Source organism: Puma concolor, chromosome B2 (assembly GCF_028749965.1).
Source record: "Puma concolor isolate L17-30 chromosome B2, mPumCon1.1.hap2, whole genome shotgun sequence".
Taxonomy (NCBI): domain Eukaryota; kingdom Metazoa; phylum Chordata; class Mammalia; order Carnivora; family Felidae; genus Puma; species Puma concolor.
Window position 1 is genome coordinate 148,859,084 of NC_141671.1, and position 18,946 is coordinate 148,878,029.

Below are 18,946 nucleotides of genomic sequence, written 5' to 3' on the forward strand. Positions count from 1 at the left end.
TATAACCTATAATCCTGTCCGTTTATTTGCTGTTGTTCAGTCAGGTATTCTCTTATATTCCTGCTTGTACCATTTCCTATAGTCCCCTGTTTGATTTTATTTTATTTTTTTATTTTTTTATTTTTTTAATTTTTTTTTCAACGTTTATTTTATTTTTGGGACAGAGAGAGACAGAGCATGAACGGGGGAGGGGCAGAGAGAGAGGAAGACACAGAATCGGAAACAGCCTCCAGGCTCTGAGCCATCAGCCCAGAGCCTGACGCGGGGCTCGAACTCACGAACCGCAAGATCGTGGCCTGGCTGAAGTCGGACACTTAACCGACTGCGCCACCCAGGCGCCCCCCCCGTTTGATTTTAGATAGCAGCCTGTTCGAGCTATGGTAACACCAGTTACACAGGTCTTATGAGATGCTAGGTACTGTTCTGTGTGCTCTACAAACACCACACATTTAGAGCTCAGTCCTGTGATGGAAACTCTATACTTAACCTCTGTTATACAGATGGGGAAGCCATGGTTCAGAATTTTGCCTGAATACAGCTAGTAAGTTCACTATCATAAATGAATATTCAAAAATCAGACTTAACAATCAGTCATATTCTAAAAAAAAAATCCTCGTTTTAGATGTCTGTGGAATTTACTGCCTAAGTTAATTCCCTCAGGAAAAAGTAGCTTCGTTAACGGTGAACCATACGCTGTCGCTCTTACTCTTTCCTTAAAACTATCATACTTGGACCTGGTAAAGATCTCTGCTCGAGGCCGCAAGTTACCCTGTGGATGGATTTGTCAGAATGATCATCTTGTTCCTTGTTATTGTTTTCAGTGAAACAATTGTAATCTTTTTTATTTCAGTTTTTAAATATTTAACCTTGCTTACTTAGTATACTGTCAGTTGTAAAGTCTTTAAGGCAGAGTGTATAATACGAAATCACTTTAGTTGAGTGACACTGAGTCAGGGTTCTCTGTCCATTAGTTTATCTCATTTTTAAGTGACTAACAAGTGATCATAGTAATACCTACCTCTAAGGTTTAAAAGGATTGATTAACCTTATGAGAAATAAAACGCTTAGTACAAGGCCATAGATGTCTTAATGTTTTAACAGTATTAGCTTTGACTTCGTTTTTGTGTCTTATGCTGTGCTCTAGTAAAAATTGAACAGCTATGTGGCATTTACTATGATTGCTAGGGAGTATGAAGGTGAGTTTGATTCTAAACTTCTTGAAGTTTTTTAGGTAGTAATACATATCAGACTTAGTATGACAGAAGACAAAATGATAGGATGGCAACACAGGAAACATCCTGAGCGGACCTGGGGAAAATTTCATTAAAAGATGAATTTTGAAATTAGGATTTGGATGATTTGGAAAAGAAAATGAGTAGAAATGTGAAGTCTTTTTTTTTTTTCCTTTGTGCTATGAGCAAGTAAATATTCCAATTTAAATTTGTTTTTAATCTGTATTGATTTTTGAAAGAGAGCGAGCATGAGTGGGGCAGGGACACAGACACAGACAGGAGACACAGAATCCAAAACAGGCTCCAGGCTCTGAGCTGCCAGTACAGAGCCCACCGTGGGGCTCGAACCCACAAACTGTGAGATCATGGCCTGAGCCGAAGTCAGATGTTTGGCTGAGCCACCTAGGCGCCCTATAAATATTCCAATTTAATATTTTAAAACCGTCACACTGAAGTTTTTTTGTTTTTTGGTTTTTTTTTTTTTTAAATGTATGTTTGTTTTTTAGAGACAGAGTGGAAGCAGGGGAGGGACAGAGAGAGAAGGAGACACAGAATCCCAAGCAAGCTCCAGGCTCTGAGCTGGCAGGACAAAAGCCTGATGCTGGGCTCGATCTCACAAACCCATGAGATCATGACCTGAGCTGAAGTCAGATGCCTAACCAACTGAGTCACCCAGGTGCCCCTTAAAACATCACATTTTATTTTATTTTTTTTTTTTTTTCAACGTTTATTTATTTTTGGGACAGAGAGAGACAGAGCATGAACGGGGGAGGGGCAGAGAGAGAGGGAGACACAGAATCGGAAACAGGCTCCAGGTTCTGAGCCATCAGCCCAGAGCCTGACGCGGGGCTCGAACTCACGGACCGCGAGATCGTGACCTGGCTGAAGTCGGACGCTTAACCGACTGCGCCACCCAGGCGCCCCAAAACATCACATTTTAAAACAAATGACTGTTTTTCTATACCTTTCATAATTTCATGTGTGCTAGATGGTGAAGAGAATAGGACACAGTATACAAAATTTCACATTTGAATAGCAAAAGAATTCTAATAATGCTGTGGGGAAGTGTTTCGTGCTTCCATGGGCAATAAATAACTGCTTTTATGTGTGTGATCATGAGCAGCAGAAACTTAGCCACAAGTTTCCAAAAGGATTCCCTAACAGTTCTTTATTTCTATTCTCACTTTCTGTTTTTGTTTACCATTAGCTGGCCATTTATCTTCAAATTTGCTGGGAAATGAAATTAAAATCACCTGATCATTTTTGATTGTTATGGGAAAGTCTTTACGCAGATTTTGCTCAGTCTCTTCAGCCTTACCTATGGCGTCATTAAGATCATATTCAGCTTCTCAAATGGTCACGTCCGAAACGATTTCCACAAAGTAAAGCAGCTCTAGATCTAGAGGAATTGTACGGATTATGGTCATCATTAGAAGAAACCAATATTATTTGGACGTAGTTTGGCCCTGACTGGTGATACTTTAGTTTGGAAATGCAGTCATTACACTTAAATTAGTGGAATTACTATATAAAAATTAGAAGGAGGGGGCGCCTGGGTGGCTCAGTCGGTTGAGCGTCCGACTTTGGCCCAGGTCATGATCTCGCGGTCCGTGAGTTCGAGCCCCGCATCGGGCTCTGTGCTGACAGCTCGGAGCCTGGCGCCCACTTCAGATTCTGTGTCTTCCTCTCTCTCTGACCCTCCCCCATTCATGCTCTGTCTCAAAGATAAATAAACGTTAAATTTTTTTTTAAGTAGAAAAAAAAATTAGAAGGAGGACATACCTGACAGGCATTTAGTATTGTTTGTAGGCATTTGATGTTTCTTGTGAAAGAAAAGTATTGAGGATAGTCCTTTTGTTCTTAAGTTGGAAAATATTTGACATAAGACAAAAGTTCTTCAAATTTAATAAATTGCTGCATTGTGCTTAATTTAATAAGCATCTGTTGAATGCCTGCTTCCTTGAGAACTTACTGGGAGTCTGCAACAGACTGAATATATGCATATTCTGATCTTCATATATTATTAGAAAATAATTTGCTTTGAAAATATGATTGTTGCAGGGCTCAAGTTCAAGTTAAAAGTTAGAGTCAGTGAGCAGTTAAATTATGTGAAATCTGCTTTATGTCCAGTCTCTCAATGAACTTTTCTTAAGCTAATTTTAGATTGTGTATACAGCTGGAGATGGTTAATATGTCTAAGCTTTATTACTTGGCTAAAAATACATATATTCATAAGTGTTATTGAAACCTTGGTTTGCTTAAATATGTAACACTTTTGAATTCCTTTCTTGGAAGTTTTGGCATATGAACTTTCACATTAAGAGCACAGTAGGGGGAGAAGTCTTGTGCTCATTTGCCTGACTACAGAGGTGTAATTAAAAGAGTTTATCAGCAGGGGTTGAGACAATCAGTGTGGTCTGATGTTTCATGTTATAGAGTTACTTTGTTGTGCAGATAGATACTGCAATTAGAACATAATTTTAAACTTCCCAGGGCACTGACTCATCAGGGTTTTGGTTTTAACCTCAAACCAGTCAAAAGCAAATTAGTTCTTAAATTTTGAGGATTTTAAAAATATTTTTATGTCACTGAATATAGTAGCTACAAAAATTAAGTGGATGATTATAATTGAAGAGTAATGGTTAGAACTTACGTCAGGACGATGATTTGATTAGCCCTAACTTAGTAATAATGTTGGTTGTATTTATTATGCATTAAGACCAAATTTTAGTTTTGATTCTCACCTATGGAAAACTTTAGTAACTGAAGGAATTCTGTGTGTAAGTGGCCACAGGTTGAGCATTTTTGTTTATATTTGTGTCCTTGAAATTTGATAGACAATTCTCTGATCTAGAAAAAAGTCATCTTGTAGATGTAAGAGATCTGTTTCACTGTGCTTTTCTGCCAGTTGTTGGTACGGTTCTTGATGTAACTGATTCGGGAATTCATTTATGGAGAAGGAGCCCTGGACTTGGAATTCAGACATAGGACCAACACCAAAGAAGCAAAAGCCACATTTACCAGATAATTTCGCTGTGTTTCCTTATCTGCATCCAGAGCCCCTCCTAGCTCTGAATGCTATGCAAACAAAATGGGCTTAAAATATCATACGAAAATTTTGAAAGGTAAAATGGTAAAATAGAAAAAGTTATCAAGATTCAAGTTCTCAGTGTTCTGTTTCTGGCTTTTTCACTGATTTGTGCTATTTTGGGGCAATTTGCTTAAGGCTCTCGTGCAGGTGATATCGTATGCTAGGAATTAGTGTTGCCAGTGCAGGCTCTGAAAGTCATTCTGCCTGGTAGAACACTTACTGTCTAAGTGACTTGGGCCAGCCTCATGTGTCTCAGCCTGTAGGGACATGATAGTACCACGATAGTAACAGTAATAGTGCTGCACTCACAGGGCTGTTAGGAGGATTGAGCGAGGTGGTGTGTTTGTATTGCTGAGCACAGTACTTGGCAAGCAGTAAGTGTTTGATAAAAGTTTAGTTACTGTCATATCATCACCCCCATCATTAGTTTCATTTCTGAATTTCTTCTTCATCACCTGAGACTGAAAGTTATTTTGAAATTTGTTATTTCTTTAGAGTATACTTGTCAAGAATGGAGACCATAGTGAAGTACTGTTCGTAGTTATACCTACCTACTCTATAATCAGATATGAATGACATTATAAACTTGCTTTATATGCTACTCAATTTTAATTTACTGTATAAATAAAGCTGTTCCACTTCTTTGAATGCTGTCTTGTCATTTCCATCTCTCAAAAGAGTCAAGGTCCATGGTTTTGAACTTTGAACATATGTATATACGTAGCAATTATTTATATGTAATTTATCTTTGCTCTTACTTTGTTATGTTAAGATATAACTTCAGTCCTGCAGTTTGAAAAAAAAAAATTGACCCGTCTATTACTGCATTCTTCTGATACAATGAAATAAGGTAGTATGGAGGTGATAAAGGAAAAACACCATCTTTGGATATGAATAGCAGACCTCATGAGCGTTATTGTAAAAAATCTGGGAAAGTTGACTAGAGAGGAGAACAAGAATAAAAGGTTAAAGATGATCAAATACAACTGGGAACTTAAATATGAGGTCAAAAAGAAGCAGACCCAGAAACCAAGATATATGGAGACTTATTTAGACAGAAACAAAAATAATGAAACCAGCAAGGCAATGTGAGGAAAGTTTCAGTATACTAATGTATTTATTTTTTATTTTTTAAAATTTACATCCAAATTAGTTAGCATATAGTGCAACAATGATTTGAGGAGTAGATTCCTTGATGCCCCTTACCCATTGAGCCCATCCCCCCTCCCACAGCCCCTCCAGCAACCCTCAGTTTGTTTTCCAGATTTAAGAGTCTCTTATGTTTTGTCCCCCTCCCTGTTTTTATATTATTTTTGCTTCCCTCTCCTTATGTTCATCTGTTTTGTCTCTTAAAGTCCTCAAATGAGGGAAATCATCTGATTGTTGTCTTTCTCTGACTAATTTCACTTAGCATAATACCCTCCAGTTCCATCCATGTAGTTGCAAATGGCAAGATTTCATTCTTTTTGATATACTCCATTGTATAGCTATACCACACCTTCTTTATCCATTCATCCATCGATGGACATTTGGGCTCTTTCCATACTTTGGCTGTTGTCGATAGTGCTGCTATAAACATGGGGGTGCATGTGTCCCTTTGAAACAGCCCACCCGTATCCCATGGATAAATGCCTAGTAGTGCCATTTCTGGGTCGTAGGGTAGTTCTATTTTTAGTTTTTTGAGGAACCTCCATCCTGTTTTCCAGAGTGGCTGCACCAGCTTGTGTTCCCATATTAATGTATTTCAATGACGCTCCTCAATAATAAGAGCTCACTTGTTCACTGGAGTAAATATTTGTTAAAGGCCAGATAGATATGTCTAAAGTCAGTTATGTACATATTGTCAAGAATATAAAAAACAATGAGCGATGGTTCTGGTAATCAATTAGGGTTGAACTTTCTAAAAGCTAGAATAAGACAATACACAGGTTAACTATAAGTTGCAGTAAAGTTATAGGTATTAGAGTCCATGTTTGTGGATAGGCCAATTTATTTACCACATGGAATGACTATAAACAAGAAATGGCACCTGAAATTAGTGTGGATTGAATGGGTATATGTATAGTTGGTCCTTGTCCTCAAGTTGTAAAAATCCACACACATCTTGAGAAAACTCATTAAGGATCAATAACAGCTACGACATAATTGTAGACCAGTTTAGAGAAGGGAGATAATGAGCTCCAGTTCAGACACGTTGAGTTGAAACTTGAGAGTGCATGGACTTCCACATGTCGAGATGGCAGTTAAATTTGAAGGCCTAGGGATCAGCAGGGATGATTGTGGTGGAATGTAAATTTGGGACTATGTCAGTGAAAAAGAAAAAGCGTGTTCCTCTGTGTTGCTGAACATTTGGTGACACATAATATGAAATGACATTGCCTTGGGTAATTATAAAGCAGGCATTATAATAATTAGTAATAATGAGCTAATTTTTCCACATCTTATTTCTCCTGTTTACTCTTGAAATACTGTCTGAAATGTAACTGTAGAAAGACCTAATGTCTTGACCATAGTTTCTAAGAGATACACCATTTTGGATGTATATCCATTTTGCCATCCCTCCTCTGTGCTTCATTTCAGCCTTTTATTTGTCCTAAATTATTTATTGAAGTGAGAAATTTAGGGAGTAATTTGTTTTTTAAGTTTATTTATATTGGGAGAGACAGAGAGAGATGGGTGGATTCCTGAGCAAGCTCCGTGCTGTCAGTGTGCAGCCTGATGCAGGGCCTGATCTCACCAACCATGAGATTGTGACCTGAGCCAAGATCAAGAGTCCGATGCTTAACTGACTGAGCTACCCAGATGCCCCAGGAGTAGATTCTTAGGTATTGGGTACAGAGTATGTACCCTAATTCTATTGTAATTTCTTACTTGTTTTTTTATGACTGAAAGAGAACCTTTATGAATAGGCTTTATTGACTTCTATAGTATTTGCCAATTCCAGATTGCCTTTATTATCCATTTCAAAGACAGAAAAAGGACACAGGGAGAAATTATATTTGTATTAAATAATTACTAGGCGTAAAACTCACTTTTGAAGGAATTTGCTTAACTCTGCCTGAGTTTACAATGTATTGTGATTGGATATATGTGGCCTCTGGGTAGAGTGATCTTAAAACCTTTTTTTAAGAATCAAGTTTGGGAACGTTCATGGATTAAAAGTATGTAATTCTGTGAAGTGTGAAGTTGAAAGCTGCCCCCCTCCTTCCCACTGAGATTCTTTGATATTTATTCCTTATTCTACCTTGTGGCTTACCTTGCCAACAGTGGATTTTTTTAGTTTTCATCTCTTTACATTGTAAGAACTCAGTGGGCCCTTTTCATTCGGAAGCTCTTACCCTTCAGTTTTATTTTAAAAGTATGTATTATGTTGGTGATTTTTCTCCCTTTTTCCCTTTTCTTTTTTCTTGGTGAGATGTCTGTCATTTAGTTTCTAGACCTCTTGGACTAGCCTTCTAATTTTTATACTGTTCTTTACCATTTTCCATCTTTGTCTTTACTGCTACCTGGAGGGAGAGTTTTTCAATTCTTATCTTCCAATCTCTTGATCAGGTTTTTCATTTTTACTATTATATCTTTAGTTTTTCAAGTTCTGCTGTATCTTTGGAATTATTTCAACAGTATCCTTGACCTGTTTCAGGGACACAGTGTGTTTTCTTAACTCTCTGCAGAAGTTAGCTTCTTTCCTAACTTTTTGGCCAGTGGCTGCTCTTGGGTTGTTTTCTAGTTGTTTGTTGGGCCGGTCAGACTCCTGGAGACGGGCCTTCCATCCCCTCCCCTGGCGCAGGCGGCACAGCTCAGCCTTCGGTGCGGAAGCGTCCCACTAACTGCCCCTCAAAACTCAGTTCTGTAACGAGGAACATTTCTAGGTTTTTGCTGGGAATTGAGGAGTGCCGGCTCTTTGGGGGGAGGGGATGTGCAGGATCGGCTGCTCCTTCGCGAGAATTCCCTGGTCTTCCGGTTCTTAGCTCCACCTTTAGCCCTCCTACTATTGCTGCCATTTCCTCAGCTTTTTGTGGGGGAGAAGGAGGGTGGGTGGAAGGATCTAGGATTTGCTAAATCCCTGACTGCTTATCCATATGCTTTGTGGTTTCTAAATTGTTTCCTTTCCCATTTTCTTCTTCCTTACGACTTTTGTACATTTTAAACTCTACGGTATTCTATAGAATTTTAGGAGGGAGTGAAAGTATATGCTTATAATAATTCCACCACCTTTATCTTTGTCTATAAATTTTTGTTCTTTCGGGTGTTTGTTTATTTATTTTTTCGAGTGTTTTTAAAACTGTAAGTAAAACTTTATTTTGAAGCCTACGTTAGGGTAGATGTAACTTTCTTTTGTTTTTTCAGTTTTTAACTGGCACTTAAGTTGTTGAATTAATTAAGAGTATACATTTACCATGGTGTTTTTACACTTTAAAATTTTATTCCTTTGGTAAAGCACAATGCCACATTATACTTTAACTTTATTCTCTCTTCCTATCGTGCAAATAATATCTCTTCCTTTTCAAATCCTTCGGCTTTTTGTCTTTTCGTGTAGAAAAGTTTCTGTGGCAAGTCACGATTTTAGTTTCTGTACTTAGGCCTTTCTAAACATTTTGGATTATATATATATGTTCCTCAGTTTTCCTTGTATTAATATCTGTATGCATTAGTGTCTTACATACGTGAGCGCACACGCATGTACACGCACATTAGCGTTTAGTGTCTATGTCTACTAATTATAACAGTTCTAGGTTGGTTTTGATTGTTATTGTTGTTGTTTTTCTCATGGATGTTGTATTTTCCTGCTTCTTTCCATGTCTTTTAATTTGTGATTAGGTGCTAGATGTAGTATGACTTTTACCTTTTTGGGTGGATATTTCCTATTCCTGTAAGTATTCTTGGGCTTTGCTCTGGGACACAGTTGAGTTAGTTGGAAACACTTTTCATCCTTTTAGGTCTTGCTTTTAAGATTTATTTGGACAGTCCTGGGACAGTGCTCAGACCAGCTTTCGTTACTTCCCACTACTGAGGCAAGACCTTCTGTATACCTCACCCGGTGTCTGTGACTCGTGAAGTCTCTCATCTCAGTCTGGCTCATTGAGAACCCACCACTTTTACCTTGAACCCTACCCTTTGGCAGATTCTTTCTCCAGCCACCAGTATTTCCTCTCCCACACACGCACCGATCAGTGTTCAGCAGAGCATTCGAGCAGACCTTATACACACCTCCAGGATTCTTTCAGTGCAGCCCTTCCTAGGACTCTTCTCTGTGACCTCTGGCTGTGTTGGCCTCCCTGGAATCTTCACGTAGTCTCCTCAACCCAGAGAGGCAGCCTGGCACCCTTCCTGGGGCTGTAGTCTGGAAACTCCCAAGCCAGAGAGCTGGGGTAATCCTGGGGTTTACTTAATTGATTTGCCATTTCTCAGCCCCACTGGCTTTACTGCCTGTGACCTTCAGAGGCTTGAGAACTGTCATTTCTTGGGTTTCACCTGTTGTATTGGCTGTTTCAGCCAGGAGAGTGAATCTTGTCTGTGTTATTTTTATCTTGGTAGAAGTACTGTTTTATCTTGGAAACAGAGGTCCCTTGTTCGTGTGACTATTGGCACACTTTTTTAGGTTCATCAGAAAATACAAGTAACTATCAAAAAATTAATAAACATAAAAAGTTATAAATTTTGTTGAAAAACTATTGTCAACATTTTTCAACATAAAAGTTAAGTCTTTTTCTTGCTACAGTAGAGTTACGTGTATGTGCATTTTATGTTCTTTGGCATGCAGAGAGCCCTGAGGTTCTCAATTTTTTCTCGTCGTTTCATGGTGTCTGTCCCCTAGGCAAAAAGAAATGCTTAATAGGTTATTTTTATTAAATAATTCCTTCCAAACAATTAGTATTTATACCAGTACACACTAAAAAAAACTAAATTTTATTCATAAATTTGAATTTTAATTCACATCATTTATTAATGGGATCCCTAATTTTCTTGGGCACCAATCAGATTTGGCAAACATTAGGATGCATTTTCATACTAATGTTATTAATAGAAAGTACAGGCAGAAACGTATACTTGACTGTTAGAATTTATTTCTGTCCTTACTGGTTAAGGTCCATATTTTTTCCCTAGCATGACCTTTGCAAACATGTAAGTAGAGAGCTTTTTTATGTTAGTTTTATTAATTTTTGCCAGCTGTTTTTTCCTTTGATTGAAATCTCACAATTTAGTAAATAGAGACCTTTAAAATATGTATTCTCTGTTGTTTATGTAGGGTGCCTTGCACTGAGCCAGGTACATTTATATGTACCATTTTTATATTTATTTTTAATTTGATACTGTTTTTGATGCTTTTACAAATTTTGAATTAAAATTATTTTTAAAAGCATTATCCCTGAAACTTAAAACAAGAAGTCATTCTGAAATTATTATATCTTTGGTGAAAGGGAAACGTGGCCAACCCTACTTCTAAACCTCCCTGTAGCTCCACTAGGTTTCCAACCTGGCTATCCCTCACTAAGTGATTTAAAGGCAGTCAGGGAAATAAAACATTGATGTTTTCTATGAAACTAGCATTTGTGAGTTGATACAGATAGTGACCTTATGGTTGACTTGTTAAAGCAAGGCTGATGGAACTATAGTTACATGTATTCCTTATAATGATTATAAGTGAAAATGTTTCCATTTCTCTTACACAGTAATGTTTCTTTGCAAAATGCTGTCCTAATCTTGAAGTCAGCCAATGTTACTAACAGTAGTTGTAAAGAAATGGAAAGATCACTGAACTTGAGAATGAAAATGTTGATTCAGTTCCTAAATTGGCATGTTATTAGTTATGGGACCTTGATAACTGACTTGCTTAAGCTAACCTTGATGACTTATTTACCCATAAGTAAAAGACAGAAGAAATAATATGCTTTCCATGGTTACCTAAGGATGACTCCATAATTGGTTCTTAGTACATAAGAGCCTTGCAGGGGTTGTGACTCTGCCTTGCTTACTTTGTAGCCTCAGTTTGGCATCTGGTTCCATGCTTGGTACATGTAGATGCTCCACAAATACTTGTTGAATTAACTGTCATTGGACCCAGTAGTTTCACGAAAACCCAGTCTTTTTGCAAGGAGAATAATTCAGAAGGTTTATAATGGCATCATAGCAAAATGATGCAAACATAGCTTAAATAATTGGCACCAGGTTAGTATTATGAAAGATACACTCTCTCTGAAAAGAAAAATTTGTAACCGTGTGCTTTGTAAATTTTTCAGGAGGAGCAGAATAGAGGCAAGCCTAATTGGGAGCATCTCAATGAAGACTTACACGTCTTGATCACTGTGGAAGATGCTCAGAACAGAGCAGAGATCAAACTGAAGAGAGCCGTTGAGGAAGTGAAGAAATTACTGGTACCTGCAGTAAGTAATAATTTCCAAATCTTAGATTTGGGCCCCAACCCCTTTTTCTGTTTAATTGTTTTCATTACTGCAGTGATTGTGTTAATAAAGAATAGGTTATTTATTTTTTAGAAATCTCATGTAGCCTCGCAATATAAAAAATAATTTATAATTCACTCTAGTATAGTAAGCAAGCATAGACGTTGCTCAAATCCTTAAATGGGAAAGCCTGTTTATTTGGGGGGAAGGATTTGTTGTGAGGGGAGCAAACTCCATTAGTTGTGTACTTTTCAAAGGTATTATTATCTTTGCATCACTCTATTATCAGGTAAGAAAGTAGGTACATTATCAGTAGGGTGATGAATGATGAAAGGTTTTTGTTGTTGTTTTTTTTTTTTTTTTTTTTTTTTTGGTTGGTTGGTTGCTTTTTTTTGAAGGGAGGAGCAGTTTCTCCTTGTAAACAAGTAATGAGTGCACAGAAAAGTCTGTACAACTAATACTTACGTGGGAAGACCTATGTTAGCCTGTGGGTTCCAGGTACCCTCCTGCCATGTCATTGTCTCAAATGTTCCATAGTGAACATAATACGGTAACCTTTTCTTTTAGAAAAAAAAAAAAAAAAGAGCTAACTTTTGCTGATAGACCAGGCACCATTCTGAACACTTTTCACACTTCAGCTCATTTCATGTTTTTTTCTAAGTTACTAAAAACTATTAAAGTTCGTATTTAGAGAAGACACTGAAATTGATAAGACAGTGAAAGTAATTTTGGAGGGTGGCGTCTCTTAAAGAAAAGACCCCACCCATCTCTCCCTGCACAGTCCCCCTCCATTTTCTCTTTTCCTCATTATTACACAACCCTTTTAGGAACTTCTCATTTAGAAATGATGATTGCACTCACTCCCAGGGTATTATCTTTTTCAGTGGAAAATGAAAAATAGATTGTTGGATTTCAGAGTCATTTTAAAAAATATTTTTTACATTGGTAAAAATGATAGAAATGTGAACCCTAGCTTGTTGTTGAAAAAACTAGGAGTACTGTTAGTATTCTGCCAAACAAAAGTTTATTGACATTTACATAAGTGAGTATGGCGTCTGTTGTTCTTCATTCCCCAGATAATTTGTTCTATAAACAAACTTACAAGCCGTGAACAATTTTCCATTTACTTGACAAAGTTAACCACTTGGAAGACAAGAGTTTCAAGTAAATTTTATTCAGTAGGTCTTATAAGGGATATAAACAAACAGGTTAAATATAGACTAAAACCTGTAGTTACATACTATTAAACCATATAACCTTCCTCCTTTTCCTTAATAATTGTGCAGTTTTGAAAAGCTACATAGAACAGTGCTTTTTTTCTAAGTATACTGAACTGTTAGTCCCATGATCAGAAAAAGTTGACATTATTTTTATTGCTACGTATAACTGAAAATATTCAGCTCACAAAATACACACAAATAAGTTCACCTAATACTGCGAATAGACCAGTTGTCAGATAATTTAAACTCTTACCTATAATCATTCTGCAAGCTACTGTAGTTCTCAAAAGTTATTAACCTAGTGGGGGCCTGGGGAGCTGAGTTGGTTAAGCATCTGACTCTTGATTTTGGCCCAGGTCATAATCTCAAGGTTCATGAGATCAAGCCCTGTGTTAGGCTCTGCACTGACAGCTTGGAGCCTGCTTGTGATTATCTCTCTCCCTCTCTTTCTCAAAATAAATAAATAAATAAAACTTGGAAAAAAAAACAAAAACAGTTATTAACCTGGGAAAAAGCATCATGTTAGAACTGTGTTAGTAACCAGCATGTGTCTTTCAGAAAGTTAATGAATTTCTGTGTTTATTTCCTCATTTACAAAATGAGAATTGGAATAAGTGACTTCTAAGACCATTTTGATTTTAAAATTGTCTCTGAATATAGAAAGGTGGTAGTAGATAAAAAAATGATAGAAACTTTTTAAAAATTCAATTTATATTAAAAACATTTTTTTTTAATGTTTATTTTTGAGAGAGACAGACGTGAGCAGGGGAGGGACAGAGAAAGAGGGAGACACAGAGTCCAAAGCAGGCTTCAGGCTCTTGAGCTGTCAGCACTGAGACTGACGCCGGCTCGAACTCACGAACTGTGAGATCATGACCTGAACTGAAGTTGGACACTTAACCCCCTGAGCCACCTAGGCACCCCTATACAATTTATATTTTAAAAGAAAAGAGTACTTTTGATGATCAGTCTATCTCCTGTGGAAGTACTTTTTAGGGTTGTTATTAATCACTACCTGTGAAATAATAAAACTTTCTTAGAATTACAAATGTTAGAATAAAAATACTTTAAGCTACAGGTTCTATAAAGTGATTTATTCTTGTAGTACGTTCCCATCCTATCCATTTCATCAGATAGTGCTTATTGTAACAAGGATGCTATGTCACGGAATTTATTTTCAGTGAAAACGGAATAACATTCATATTACACATTTCTGGTGATGGTGCTGTGATGAGCAAAGGCTTAAACAAAACAAGCTTTACAGTCCTGAAGTGTCCAGTGATTTGGGTTTTTACTTATATAGGTTATTGGAGGCAGGATATATAGTATTTGAGAGCTGACCTCTAGATTTGAGCCCCGTCTTTGTGGCTTTTTACTGTCTCCTTTTCCTCTCATGTAGTTACTGTGCAATTAGAGAATACATGGAGAATGCTTCACATAGTGCCTACCACATAATGGTTGCTTACAAGTCTGCTGCAGCTTTTTAACACTGTCTAAATAATACTGTTTTGTAATTGTATAGGTTTATATACTATTTCTTCCAAGTGCTGAGTATAAAAGGGATGCATTAATTCAGGATTGAAAAATAAAAGTTCTTCTCAATTCATTATTGTTTTTAAGTAAACTGGTTTGACCCTTACTAAAAAAAAAAAAAAAAAAAAAAAAAAAAAAATAATTCACTGTAAGGCTCCATACAGAACCCTTTAGTTTATCATTGCTGAACTATTTTGAAAACAATATTTTCGGATTGAAAGTGGAGACCATTTTGATTTTTTTTCCTATTTGCATAAAGGTTTTAAAGGGAATAATACGGAGACTAGTAATTATTTTGAAATGCATTATTACAGAAGAGAATTATTGCCCTAACTCCATGGGATTTGACTAAGGGTTGTCAGAAACACTGCGTGAACGAGAACATGTTTCTTATCAGCATTTGCATTTTGCGGAACCTCAGATTGCCCCTCCGGTGAGCTGCCAGGGGATCTTTACAATTTATTCTTGTATTATATGACAACTTTTTGAAACATTTCTGTGGTTTTCATGTGTCAAAATTTATACTGAGAGTAGTGATCCTCAAAATTTGGTTCTGGTGACCATTTCAATCTCACATGCTTGCTTGTCCATTAAGACTAAATTTTCAGTATTCTTCTGTGGTTTGGCGTTTCTAGCTGTTTACCAAGTGTCCAGAACAACACCAAATCCAGTCATGTTTATTTCCTGCATCCCTCGGATGTGCTCACTTCCTTTGGCCCGCATTTTCTTTATCCTTACTTTGAGCCAGGGTTGCTCAGAGCCCCACAGCCAGCATCCATACTTGTTGCTTTGTGACATTGCAGTCTATTCAGTCACCTTGCTTAAAAAAGCCTTTTGGTGGTTCCTCTCACTCCGTGAGGAGAATGCAGAATTTTTACGGTTTTGTTTGTGATTTGCCATACCTTATTTTTCCAGCTTCATTTTTCACTCTGCCCCAAACCTAAAGTACACATATATGCGCACACATTCCACACTAGGCCCCCACAGATTGAATCACTCTGTGTTTATTTGATTTCTTGAAACTTCAGTCTTCTCCTTTCTGGGCCTTTGAGTACGTTCAGTAAATGTTCACACGTGCATTTGCTGTGTCAGCTGTTGAGGATACAGAGAGAGTAAATAAAGCTGACTGGCACAGTGCCTGCCATCTTGAAGCTTACCTTCTGTTCGTGGGGAGGTTGCAGCTTAGATTAACTGACCATAAGAAAAACCAGATATAAACTGTTAGGTTGTGCTAAGATGTGAAGCAAAATCAGGCAGGGTAAGGAGAATGGAGAACCGTGGATTAAGGAAATACTATCCTATAGGGGATGATTAGAGAATGCCTCTCAGAAAGTGACATTTGGAAAAACCACCTAATTGAAATGTAGTGCCATCATTTGGATATCCAAGGGGTTTCTAAGCAAAGACAACAGAAAGTGTGATGGTCCAGAGACATTTTTGGGGTCTATCAAAGGGGGTGCAGCTCAGTGAGCAGGTGGGAGGGTGGTGGAAGGTGAAGTCAGTGGGGAAGGGTGAGAAGGCAGGTTACACACAGGGTGAGAAGGAAGGGTGAGAAGGCAGGTTAGATTTTAGTCTGACTTGAGAAGCTGTTGGAGGAATTTGAGGAGAGGAGTAATACGGTTTAATTAGATTTTAAAGGATTATTTTGAATAGAGAATAGACAGATTGAGAGTGATGGAGAAAGCAGCGATGCTGATGCACAAGTACTTGTAGTTTGTGAGTGAGCTGAAAGTAATGGGGACTAGTGTTTGAAAGTGCTGATTCTAGATTTATGTTCAAGGTAAATCTGACAGGAACGTTGATAGGTTGGTTGGTGTGTATACGTGAAGACGTCAGGGTTTTCATGCGGAGCAATTGGATTCGTCTCCTATTTGTACAGTTAGAGGAGCAGGTTTGAGAGGCAGGAAGAGCAGGTGGGTTTGGAAGTGTGAACGTTGAGATGCTAAGTGTTAAATAGGCGTTTGTTGGTAACAATCAGGTCAGGTAAGATGGGACTAGACTATGTCAACGTTGAAGTTGTCATTATATCAGAAGCTTTTAGAGCCACGAGGCTAGAATGGTATCATGGAAGAATTGGATAAAGGTGAAGAAGAGTTGAGGACAGAGCCCTGGGTACTTCGCCAACTAGAGAGCAGAAAGAAGAAGGGGGTCCATCCAGCAAAGGAGACCTGGGAGAGGAGCCACTGAGGCCGAAGGAAAACCAGGAATGTGGAGTCTTGAAAGGCAAGTGAAGGAGTTTGTTGCTGAAGATTATTCAGTTTGGTAGTGGTCATCAGTGATACAGCCAGTTGATTTTTTTTTCTTTTTTTTCTTTTTGGATGATGAGTTTAAAAGCTTATTTGGCTCTGGTTCAAGAAGGTATGGGGCAAGAGGAAAAGGAGCTGGAATTTTTTTCCCTGAGATTTTATTATTTAGGTAAATGATCCCTTCAGTACTCTTGGCCTTTTACTTCTTTTATTGGTTCATTGGTGGTGGTCTTTTTCTCCATCCCTCATCACCCTCTCACCCCATGGGAGGCCCTTGGATCTTTTGAGAGCACCTCCCTAAACATACAACAGCAGAATGACCATTCCCTTCTCTTCATTGAAAAGATGCTGCATAAACTTAGCAAGCAGGATAATTAACTTGCACATAGATACTTGTAGGATAAGTCTGTTGGAATAGAATTACTAGGTTAAAGGGTATGTGCATTTAAAATTCTAATACTTTGTTCATATTAGAGTTTTCAAGTTGCCTTCCAGACAATTTATACCAGTTTACAGTCCTGCCAGTGTTGTATGAAAAAGACTGCTTACCAGCACTGTCTCAAACCCTGGGTATTAACCAAAGTCTTAAATTTTTGCTTTCCTAGTAGTTTACAAAATAATTGTAATCTCTTTAAATTACAAAAATGTGAATAAAATAATTCTTATGGTTCTTAAAAATATTTGGATTTTTAGATTTTTATATTAAGCAGTGGTGTGATATTATAGACATTTTTGTAACAGAACACTGTATTCTTACCTTTATGTTCATATCTTGACCAGGTACATAGCCCCTAGTTTCATATTGTTTCTATGGGGAATGATTCAGTTCACATTTCATTTACAGAATACATTTTATAGCTAACATGTGGGATTGTCTGTGTTATTTCAGTATAAATGTTTCTTAACTATGTAGAACAAGTTCATGTTTGGAAGGAAGTAGATGTAGAAAGAGTTGCATGAATAGTCATGGGGTTTTTGCCCATCTTGTTTAATGTCACAAAAGGTCTAGTCTTGGCTTAAGGGACCTGGGTGAGTAGGAGAGAGTAGAGAGCAGAGATTTTTTTGCTCTATCTGAAATTTCATAATTAAAATAATAATCAAAAGTAATAATTTAATTGCATCTGCTATTTTTAAGATTTAATGAATCTGGGTAAAGGTTGTACTATACTCCCGTGTGACTAATTTTTCTAATTTTGATGATTTTACTGTGTCCACATCAATTCACGTAACACTATACACAACTAAATGTTTAGTAAATCAGTTCAAACCCTTTAAATTCAGATTGGGTTTCAAAACAACCTTATGAAGTAGGTTTTTCTCCCCCATTTTTCCAGCAAGCATATGGACATAGAGAAACCTCAGACCACTTGGCAATTCTTTGTTTCAGGAAAAATATCGTTCAGTATTCTTACTTCATTGCAGACGTAAGGGTTTGAGATGATTCACACTTCACTCATTACTAGAGTCTGATGGCATTTTACCTAGAGAACTTACTTACTTTGGAAATAATACCATTTTATTTCAGATGTTTCTTTGACTTCAGTGATCAGTTCATCACAAAACTGTGCATAACTAGGAAAGAATAATTTCTCTAGTTATATATAATGTTTTTTATCTGACAAGTCTAAATCTGTTACTACCAAATATCTGCTTAAGTATATCCTTTTTATCCTAAGTACAGTTTGGTGGTTTGAATCTCACTTCCGTAAGCCTAAACTGCACACGTTCAGATTCCTGAGGCCTTCAGTACACTATTATAATTACAGTGTGATCTTCTGTGAAAATGTAAATTATACTCACTGATAAATAAGGACTATAGAACAATGTCCTGATTTTGCTAATCTTTGGGGACTTAGGGGCAGAAACCAACTACTGATATAAATCTACCTTCGAAGTGTTTGTGGAGCACCGCATGTATTCCTGCCACGCAGTTGAAGTAATCTCTCTTCCCACTGTTAGTCTTATTCCATTTGATTAATTCTCCTGTAAGTTTGTAAGAGCGATTTAAAAATTGTATGTGAATCATATTAAAGTCATGATTGCTATTTCACTTCAAATACAATTCAGGTTCTGTATTGGCCTCTGCAAGTAGGGCATCAAGTTAGTGACCTGGTATGAGGCTGTTGTGTGGTGAGGAAGTGACTCATTAATTGTAAACAGTTAGGTAGTTGTGAAAAACGTGTTAAGTTAGAGAAGGAAAATGTCAATGAAATCATTTTAAGAT

At 37.3% G+C, this 18,946-nt stretch overlaps 1 protein-coding gene across 7 annotated transcripts in view; it reads left to right on the top strand.

The window, feature by feature from the left end:
* The window catches only part of QKI (QKI, KH domain containing RNA binding), a 152,756-nt gene that overhangs the window by 97,859 nt on the left and 35,951 nt on the right, over positions 1–18,946 (top strand). For all 7 annotated transcript variants that reach the window (XR_015251712.1, XM_086708289.1, XM_086708291.1 and 4 more), the window contains exon 4: positions 11,562–11,705. Coding sequence is in view for 6 of the 7 variants with exons in the window: in XM_086708289.1 (XP_086564415.1) it covers positions 11,562–11,705 (144 nt within the window). In the remaining variant the exon portion in view is untranslated. The remainder of the gene's footprint in view (positions 1–11,561; positions 11,706–18,946) is intronic.